At 44.3% G+C, this 10144-nt stretch overlaps 1 protein-coding gene across 1 annotated transcript; it reads right to left on the reverse strand.

The window, feature by feature from the left end:
• Positions 1-2246: 2246 nt before the first annotated feature.
• LOC119282703 (ankyrin repeat-containing protein ITN1-like) lies at positions 2247-9475 on the reverse strand. Its single transcript, XM_037562830.1, has 4 exons — positions 9403-9475; positions 4509-5143; positions 3628-4163; positions 2247-2973 (listed from the first exon to the last, which is right to left on the reverse strand). Exons 2-4 carry the CDS (start codon positions 5125-5127, stop codon positions 2374-2376), a joined length of 1755 nt encoding a protein of 584 aa, XP_037418727.1. The 5' UTR covers positions 5128-5143; positions 9403-9475; the 3' UTR covers positions 2247-2373.
• Positions 9476-10144: the final 669 nt, after the last annotated feature.

Below are 10144 nucleotides of genomic sequence, written 5' to 3' on the forward strand. Positions count from 1 at the left end.
GGTTCGAGGGTTCGAGGGTCGAGGGTTCGAGGGTTCGAGGGTTCTAGGGTTCTAGGGTCGAGGGATCTAGGATCGAGGGTTCGAGGGTTCAACGGTCGTCGAGGGGCCGAGAGTTCGAGGGTCGAGGGTCATCGAGGGGTCGAGGGTTCGAGGGTCGAGGATCGCTGAGGGGTCGAGAGGTTGCCTATGTCGAAGTATTGAAGAAATCCATGGCTTCATCATTAGCTAGAAGTAACCGGGGCATGATGGTACGAAGTTCTCCAAATTTATTCTGGAAGGAGTCCCGCATAGGATAATGCTCCTTTTGGTACAAATTTCAGCAAAGGCCTTACAAATAGCGATATTCAGAAGGCTCTTGCTGTACTTTATACCAAAAAGCGAATTATCCTATCTGGGATTCCGTTCCAAAATAACTTTGGATAGCTTCGTACCATCATGCGCCTGTTACTTTCGCCTAATGATGAAGACATGGTTTTGTTGAATCCTTTGACACTAGACAAACGTGACATGAGGGGGTCGAGGATCGGGAACTAGGGTACAGGGGTCGTCGATCGCCGAGCGGTCGAGGGTCGTGAACTAGCTAGGGTCGAGGGTCGAGGGTCGCCGAGGGGTCGAGGGTCGAGGGTCGTGGAGCGGTCGATATACCCCCTCTCCGATAATTAACTTCGACATGAGGGGGGGTCGATATACCCCCTCCTCGATAACATTTTTTTCTATGTATATGTCGTCGTTGTCGATATACCCCCCGGATAACTTCGATATATCCATCTCTCAGATTTGTATATTAATTACCATGTTGTAATACTTGCAGAAACTATGGATCAGCAGCTGTGGTGCGATGTACACCTCGGTCGGAAGCAACCTACAGAAACTGCATGCCGCCAACGCAAGGAGTGTACTGGAAGGAGGACCAGCTGCGGACCTGCGGCCTGACGTGCATAAGCTGCTGGGGCAGGGGAGAAACCTGCAGGGCATAAACTTGTTCAGGGATGCCGATATGGTTTGATTCAGGTAAACCATGTTCCTGAAGAAAGCAGTAGTACATGAGTGCTTATATTATAGTCCCTCCGTCTCATAATATAAGAATAAAAGCGTTTTTGGGACGCGTAGTTTATGCTCCCGGGCTTAGTTGCACCCGCGCTCACGAAAAAAAATCAAGACAAATACTAGAAAAATTCCAAAAAAGAAAAATTGTGTCGCAGATAATTTGATGCGAGAGGTCTGCTCCAAATTTCAACTCATTTGGAAATTGAGCAGCTCTCGGCAAAAAAAGACAAAATCGGGGTTTGTAAAGAAGTTTACTGTTCACGCACCGTTCTTACCTAATTTGTCTACCATACAAAAAAATTGGAGTCTTTTGAATTTTTCTAGTATTTGTTTTGATTTTTTTTCTGACAAGGAGCAGATGAGTATGGGCACTGAGTTGGATTTTCGGGGTTTTGGGCATTAGTGTAGTGTCAAAAATACTTTTATATTATAGGATGGAGGGAGTAGTATCTTAATGCAGCTTTAGTACTGTCTAAAAAATTGCTTCACCCCTTGGTTTTAATTTGGCCATGTTATCTGACGTCACTTTAGTACTGTACTAAGCATGCATGCTATACCCATGGCGTGCTCTCGTCCTGCAGACACTCTATCGAGGCTTCCGTGTCTCCATGTTTTTGCTCCAAGTTAAACGAAAGACTACAACCTCTGAAGCTTGGCCTTTTGTTGACAGGAACAAGCAAGAGCTCTGCTTTTGGATTAGCGAAGAAGGAAAACAGTTGAAATTACAGTGGAATGACAAGGCCACAAAGAGAGCACAAAACCCATATCATACAGTACAAACAACCACAGGCGACAGTTCTTGACATTACTCGTCGATCCATGGTCTCCTCTGAGATTCCATCCCAGCTAGGGCCGCGGGGTTACAAGGCCCCAGGCAAGGAAGAGGAACTTTCTGCTGTTTTCCGAGTTTGCCTCCTATTTTCTGTTCAGTGCTGCATGTAGTCCTTGGTTTCACAATGCATCAACCTTGCCGTTTTCAAACAGATGTTGGTGAGAAATACCGTTTTGTTGCCGCTGTCGATGGATAGATGTGATGCTGCAATGCATGACGCTTATGGAATAGCAAAACAAAAAAAAAATGGACATTGCCATTGCCATTACAGATGTCATGAATCATCTCTACCGAGAGTCGGAGATGGAACCAACATCATACAAGATTATTAGAATTTTCCGCAAGTTTGAAACAAATGCAAGAATGGTACATAGTACAACATTCTGTCCCAATGAGTTAACAAATACAGAGCAAGTAGCTGGCCCAATAATGTTTATTACATATAAACCTCGAAGTACTATCAGAAATCATGACCATAAGACGGATGGTTGAAGTCACACCATGTCAAGGAGATCAGAGTTGAAAGTTTTACCAAGCCGAAATCTGAGCTTCAACACCGGCCATTCGCCCAGCAGCTTAGTGAAAATGGGCAACAAAGCTACCATGACGCAAATTGCAATAGCCAACCAGTGAAGACGTGGAGCCAACACAGTGTATAAACCAGTTGAAAATGCCGTAGTTGTTGCCACATATGCAAACCACATAAGCTTCTTAGTGGCGGATATGTAATAAATCAAGAACTCATAATCCCCCCGCCTTGCTATGATGCATATGAAGGCGACAGCAAATGAGCAGCACATTGCTAAGACGTCAGAAATCAAGAATGCCTGAAATGATAACTTCCTAGACATGATGGGAAGTCCCTCGCTTCCGGCATCATTGCTGTATCCTCCAGGCAGGGTGAAGGCAGCGGCAAAGGTGACTGTCGTGATGAGGATCGCCACTAGCGAAGTGTTGCTTGTGTATGTTTGAGTTAGTGACTTCGCCTCCTTCCTTGATTCTAAGGTCGCTTTGTGTTTGGTATGCGTGTGAAGATTATAAAGAGTTTTGGCATCTTGCGGATCAGCTCTCACCATAAGCATGCTCACTTCATTCTGCATATATTCAAAGAAGGCGCACATGAAGATCATAGTGTAATAACAGAGATTTGCAATTCTATTACATGGATCTATAGTATTGAGAAAAAGTGAACCAAAATTAAATTTGACCATATATTTAAATTGATAAGCAAACTAGTCAATGATGTTGATAATACTGAAGTACAAATATGTTACTCCCTCTGCTCCATATTGTAGCATATAGATTTTTTGAAAAGTCAAGTATCGCAAACTTTGACCAAATTTACGGAGAAAAACTTTTACATCTAGAATGCCAAAGTTATATCATTAGATTCATTATAAAATGAACTTTTATACGTTATAATTTTGGTATTGTAGATAAAAATAGTTATCTCTAAAACAATGGTCAAAGTTTTCAAAGTTTGACTTCAAAAAAATTCTATATGCACTACATTATGAAACGGACGGACTATATAAATTTATAAACAAAATTTAAATTTGTAATATAAAGTTTTCTATGTCACTATTAGTCTTAGAACAGAGCCAAATAGTGGACTACAAAATTTTTTGTATGTTGCAGCATTGATGGTTCTATGGTGAGTTCCTTTCAGAACAATACAGTAAAGAGTTTTTTTTCTTTCTTTTTTGTAACCGTGTGCGCGTGTGTGTGTGTGTTGATAATATACATACCCAGTTTAAAGTCTTCGCATGATCAATGATATGAGCTAATACCCAAGCTGCTGTAACACCTTCATTATCAAGCACAGTTGTGTCTATGTCATCGTGAGACAGCAAAGCAACAACCATTTTAGGATTGCACTTCTCTACCGCCAAATGTAGAGCAGTTTTCCCGTTGGAGTCTCGCATGTTAATGAGTTTCCGAAGTTGTGGGGTCCTCAAGATGAATTCTGTGAACTCCACTTGATCCTCGTATACAGCTACATGGAGGGATGTCCAACAGGCATCTTGTGTTGAACGGTAAGGAGTATCAGGACAGTATTTAAGAAGCTCTTGAGCAACATCGAGGTGACCTTCATATGCAGCATAACTAAGGAAAGGATTACCATTACTTGGCACATCATACCCTAAAGAGCAATCATGTTCCAGCAATACTCGTAACACGTCAACCAGGCCACGATATACAGCTGAACTTAGCGGAGTACACCCATTGTTATCGGCTTCTTTGGCCAGCCCAGGACGTGTTTCCACAATTCTCTTAGCCAAACCTGAAAACAAATCAGTACATGAACAACGGTTAATTAGCAATGGGATGACGATAGTCCTTGTGAGGACTAGTAATGATATACTAGAATGGTTCTATAACATCAATGTACCGTGCTCTAGATAATATTGCACATTCAAATTCTTATTCCCGGTTGTAAACTAATAGAGTAACAAAATACCAGGAGTAAACAATAATTCATCAACTAGTTGTACTATTGAGCTGAGCAAGTGAGCAGGCAACCATGCTACACAGCCCCATGCACCCACACAGCGGTTGGAGGGCATCAATGGACAATTGCTACAGTCCCAAACTCGGGAAATATATACATGCACACACTGGTTCTCACCTGCGTTTCCATTTTTCACGGCAGCCTGCAGAGTGTTCTGGCCCCATGGTCCCATATGAGCAGAAACAGGAATTTCAAGTAAATTCTCTGAAATATCAGTAAAATCCCTCATCGCTGCAATATACATAGGTGACTCGTTCATTCTATTCACATGTGTCGACAGAACCGGCTCTGCATCTATCAGCTCCAGCGCAAGCTTCCTGTGGCCACTGCGAATGGCATGGTGCAGTGCATTGCAGCCATCAATGTCTTTTTCCAAGATTGCCTTGCTCAGTCGATGTTCACGGTACCAACGGAGTAGAACGGAAGCCAAGATGACAGAACCACTTTTCACCGCGGCAAGAAGTGGTGTCTCTCGATCCAGGTTTACTGTAGTGAGAAGAGACACCTCCAGGGCCACCACATCCTGGCAAAATGCCTCATGGCCATGGATGGACGATATGTGAAGACAGGTGTTCCCAGCTGGAGTTGTGCTAAGAAGCATGCTTGGATCCTGTGATGCCATGTCCTTCATTGATGCGGAATCGCCGGATGTGGCTGCTTCCAGAAGAAGTTGGTCCATCCATAGCTCTTCATGTTGTCCTTCCAATGAACTAGTTGTTGATGTATTCTCTGCCATCTATATTCTGATTTAACTGCAGCAGGAGAAAAATGGGAACAAATACAATGATGTGTAAATGATTAGCCGCTAGTTTTGAAGAGGAAATCTGCAAACCATGCCAACACTAATTCTAGTTGCAATAAGGTTCCACAAAATTATTCAAAATGGTAGCTACAGAAAACAGGGTAGTTATAGCAAATTTAAGAATAAATTAACTCGATGAAATAGTAAGTAACGCACTTGGCTACAAAGGAAAGTGAATGGGGTACTCCAAAGGAGAAGAGAAATGCTAGCTAGCTAGATTAGCTTCTGCTTAGTTCTCTTTCAATGGGGATATATAGTGAAAAACAACCAATAAACTACTAGCTTTATTGACCGTAAATGCACGCGTATGTAAAGAACACCTGACATGGAGAAGCTAGGTGCTAGTAGGAGTACAGCAATCCACAGCCCGACCACTCTTGTGCAAATTTGAGACAAAATTGGGATGCCCACTGATCCGGGCTTAGCATCATGACTGCGCCGCGGAAAGGAGGAAGAATAGCTCGCATTGGCGATGGGGAAGAAGAGAAGGCGACGTCCATGACCGCATGAGTAGCAGGCAGCCTCCGCTAATGGGTAGGGAGAGGAGGGTGGAGGCGGCGGCGGTTCGATGCGAGGTCGTGGCGAACTGGCAATGGCGTTTGTGGGGCTCAAGTCAAGGGGGGCGCAAGAAAAATCCATAAAAATCAAACTAACAATGGAAGAAGATTTCCCTAAACAACAAACTAGCCAGCAACGGAAGAAACGAGCCAATTACAATCAAAACGAATAAAAAAACATCCTTAGGCATGATTAATCTCGTCGGCGTAGAACTACACACCTCTCTCAGACAACCCAGAGAGAACGAACGTAGTCGCACAATGAAGAGAACAGCTAGCAGGCACACTAGTGTTCCATGCGAGAGGATGTCAACAACTTAAAGAGTGCGAAGTCAACGCACCAATTCAGTTTGAGTTAATTTGTGCATGTATCATTTCATTAGGCATGTAATGGGGAACTTATAATCACTATAAACTTGACCTGACTTCATAAAACAAACGAGATATAGCAGTCCTCCTCGTGTTTATTCAGAAATGACTATTAGTCGTTTCGCCATTGCCCCGCGCAGATCTCGCGGCGGCCGGTGGTGCACGGCGGTGGTCCACCGGTGGCTGGCGCTTGTTGCCCGTGGGGGGGCGTCCCTCACGGCGGCGGGGCTGCCCCTAAACGGCGCTTGGTGGTGGCCACTTGGCGCCTTGTGGGTGGGCTGGATCTGGGCTTCAGGTCTGCGTCTCCGTCGTGGCAGCGCTTGCCGCTGTTCCCGGCCATGGGGCATGGTCCCGGACGGGCCTAGCGCCGGTGGTGCTGGCCAGGGCGCACGCTGGCAGCGCCCTACTTCCTCTTGCGTCGGTTTGCTGGCCAGTGGTGGTGGTCATCTTCTTCGTCGGAGGTGGTCGGAAGAGGCTTGGTGATCGGATCTCAAGATCCATTATCTAGTCCCGACTGCGAGTTGGGGACACAAGGTTGCCGGTGAAAACCGAGCCGACGGCAGGCAGTGGCGGCATTCTACGTCGTTACCTTGATGCAGACATCATCGTGTAACTACTATCGACCCACTCGTGCTACTCCACGGGAAACCCTAGGATCTGGTGTTCTAGATCGGACGATGGCGGCACTGCGGTGTCGTTTATATCTTGGGAGCATCGTTTGTGGAGCACCGCTGGAAGATAGAGGTAGGAGGTGGAGCGGCTTTATGTTGCACGGAGCTTCGGTTGAGATGTCAAGTCATGCCTGACCGACAGATGCTACGCTTTGTCATGCCTGGTCGGCAGGTGCTACGCTCGATAGATCTTCCAAAGACTTCAAGTTGTGTCGGCTGGTGGCACTTGGCGGCATGGTATTGATGTGTCTCAGTGGCGACCGCGACATGCTCAGCTCTTTGCTTGCAAGGAGGTGGTGTCATTGGGCGCCGTGGTGGCGTCGACGACAACTAGACCATGCAAGGTTGATGCGTCAGTACAGCTCTGAAGATGGAGCAGCGGCAGTTGGCGGCGGCGGCCTCTGAGAGCACGCCGGACCAGTGTGTGCCCTAGACCTGACAAGTGGCTAGGTTGGGGCCTCAGGTCTTAGATGTTAGGCTTGCCTGCGAGGTCTGTGGTATTTGGCCCGGACTATGAGCATCCCTTCATCAACTGGATAGGAGTAGCGACTGATGTTGCCTAGACGATGGTTTCAGACTAACTGTTGTATTTCTTTATAAGATCTTCTATGAATAATTAATAAAGTGGCTGCATGCATCACCCAGATGCAGAGGCCGGGGGTCTTCCTTCTTTAAAAAAAAGTTGTCTTAGATCGGTGTGGGAAGGATGAGCTACAAGATTAAGATGTTGCCTCGTGATAAAAAATATAGCCCATTTTGTAAGGCTAGTGTCTCCACAATCAGAATTAAGGAGTAATTGGGTCGACTTCTAACTAGAGACAAAGAATATGAACTGATGCTATTAATTAGCTACGCCGCCATTTCCAGATACATTTCCCTCTAGCACTCAAATCTTGCCTAAACACATTATTTACTGGGGCGAAAGCTAGCTGCATTTATAAAGTCTAGGCAACCCTTTGGTATTACTAGCTTAATTTGTCTAGACATTTGTGCATATAGATCATTTGATATTAGCCATTTGATGGCACCTTTAATGCCACGGCACGCCTATGACAGCTATCGAGATCCACAGCTGATCCAATAAAAAAAAACTTGGCCTGGTCAGACGGTGTTTGATTTTCAAAGAGAAGGGGTTTGGGCCTTTTCATCTACTACCAAAAAACTGACCTGCTCCGTACTACTCCCTCCGTTCCTAAATATTTGTCTTTCTAGAAATTTCAACAAATGACTACATACGAAATAAAATGAGTGAATCCATACTCTAAAATGTGTCTACGTACATCCGTATGTAATAGTCCATTTGAAATCCTAAAAAAACAAATATTTAGGAACGGAGGGAGTAGTAAAGAACACCCGACAGGGATCGAGGAGCTGTCAGTAGGAGTACATCGATCCACAAAATTAGTACAGGCCACTTGTGCATGCAGAGTTGAGACAAAATTTGGGCGCCCACTGAACTAATGCCAAAAGATTAGGTACTCAATCATGTAGTAATTATAAGATGATCTATCTAGTTCTCCCTCTGTAAACTAAAATATAAGACATTTTAGATCACTATCTTAGTATGTATTTGTTTACGGAGGGAGTAGTTGATTAGCACGTTGATGGCATCTTCAGTCAATAGTGAACTTGACCTGATCCAGAGTTCCAGACTCCATGATACGCGGTCATGGTCTAGTACTCCCTCTGTCCGGAATTACTCTGACAAGTATTTTCGGACGGACGGAGTACTTTGAAAGGTGTACAAGAATAATGTCCTAGTTTTGTGTACCCATTTAGTAAACTACTGATACACATTACCGTTGTAGCACTCATTTTTGGGCAAGTAACAGTTGATTCATTAACATGGAACCTTGAGTGCCAGGGCACGCTATTAAGATCAATAATGAAAACCATGAAGACGTGCTGGATCAGACTGCCTTTCATTTTCAATGAGCTAGGATGGGAACACGGGCTTTGGCCCTTAATTTTGTCCTGGCCCCCATAGTTAAAGTCCTAGTGTATGTATGATGAATTCATTATAAAAATGTATCCCTCAAAGATCATTTTTGCAACTAGCTAGTTGGGTTTAGACTACCCACAGTGGGATTTGTGAGTATGGGCAGCGTGAAGGTGGGTAATGTGGTAGATGTGAGTATGGGCAGCGTGAAGGTGGATCTGGTGTCTTCTTTTCTGAAGTTGGGCGAGCATTTTGCATGGTTGCGCTGCGGTTTTTGTGATTTTTTTAATGTGATTTATGTGTTCTTGTGTTTGATGCATGCAGTTGTGATGTTTGTCATCCATTTGTTGTGCGTTTGGGTCCATTGCCAGCAACGTTCAAGGTGTGAAACGGAATTGCTGTCCAAAATAATTCTCTTCTAAGTTCTAACCATGTTCTCTAAAAGACTAAAGCAAACAAAGTTAAGTATTATCATTCCATTTCCGCTACCTGTGCATTTCATTTGGTTATTGTTTCCATTGTGATTTTTAATCTAAACATCTAAGTTAGACTAGACCACTCTGTCTCACATGAGACGCAAGAAAATTTCGTAAAATCAAACTCGCAATTGAAGAAACAAGGTAGCTATAACAAGAAAAATGGGCATACATATGGTGAAATAGCAGGTACTCACCTCAGACAATAGCAGAGAGACGTAGTCGCAAGATGAAGAGATCCAGCAGCCCGCTCACTAATGTTCTATGGAGAAGGCGAGTAGAGGAACTAACGGAGCTGGGAGTCATCATGTTAAATAGTGTATACTTGATTAGCCATGTGACAGAGCATTAAACTAATGACCCCTTGCATTGGCCTCCGCACTTGATTCAGTAATGTTCTTGACCAGCTGCTCGGGATCCAGGTCCTCGTTTTTGTATCGTATTTCGCTTTTTGGTACTATTATCTATGGGAACCCATGGACCTACTTGTAATAGTCCCTTGGCATCAGAAATAGACCCGTTTATGGCCAAATCTAGCGTGCTTACATTACCAAGATTACCAGAAACATTATTATGCAATACAGAGAAACCACTAACAATTTATAAAATTACAACATATTATAGATCACCCACAATTGGCATAGCAGGGACCAAATCCAAGCTTACCTTCCGCTGCAATGCCCGTCGAAGATTTATTAGATGCTTCACATCACTGCACAGATTAATATGAACCATTAGGGTCAGGTTGAGGGAACACAAGCTACGGATGGATGAGTTCGAGATGGAACTCTCAGTGTCTACCAAGTACACGACCCACTGCTTATTTGTTCTTGTCCAGTTTGCCAAACTCAGAATTTGCTCGATGAGGGCCGTCTAAACCGTGACACAGCCAAACTGCACCAACCCAACTGGGTTTTTGTCTATTGCTTGATGCCTACT

This window comes from Triticum dicoccoides, chromosome 3B, assembly GCF_002162155.2.
Source record: "Triticum dicoccoides isolate Atlit2015 ecotype Zavitan chromosome 3B, WEW_v2.0, whole genome shotgun sequence".
In the NCBI taxonomy this organism is placed as follows: Eukaryota; Viridiplantae; Streptophyta; class Magnoliopsida; order Poales; family Poaceae; genus Triticum; species Triticum dicoccoides.

What these genes read in the sequence shown, in the direction of transcription:
- LOC119282703 (XM_037562830.1), bottom strand. Translation starts at nt 5,127, where the DNA reads ATGGCAGAGAATACATCAACAACTAGTTCATTGGAAGGACAACATGAA. An exon ending in CGTGAAAAATGGAAACGCAG is followed by an intron (nt 4,164 to 4,508) that starts GTGAGAACCAGT and finishes ATTTGTTTTCAG; the next exon opens with GTTTGGCTAAGAGAATTGTG. An exon ending in ATGCGAAGACTTTAAACTGG is followed by an intron (nt 2,974 to 3,627) that starts GTATGTATATTA and finishes GAATATATGCAG; the next exon opens with AATGAAGTGAGCATGCTTAT.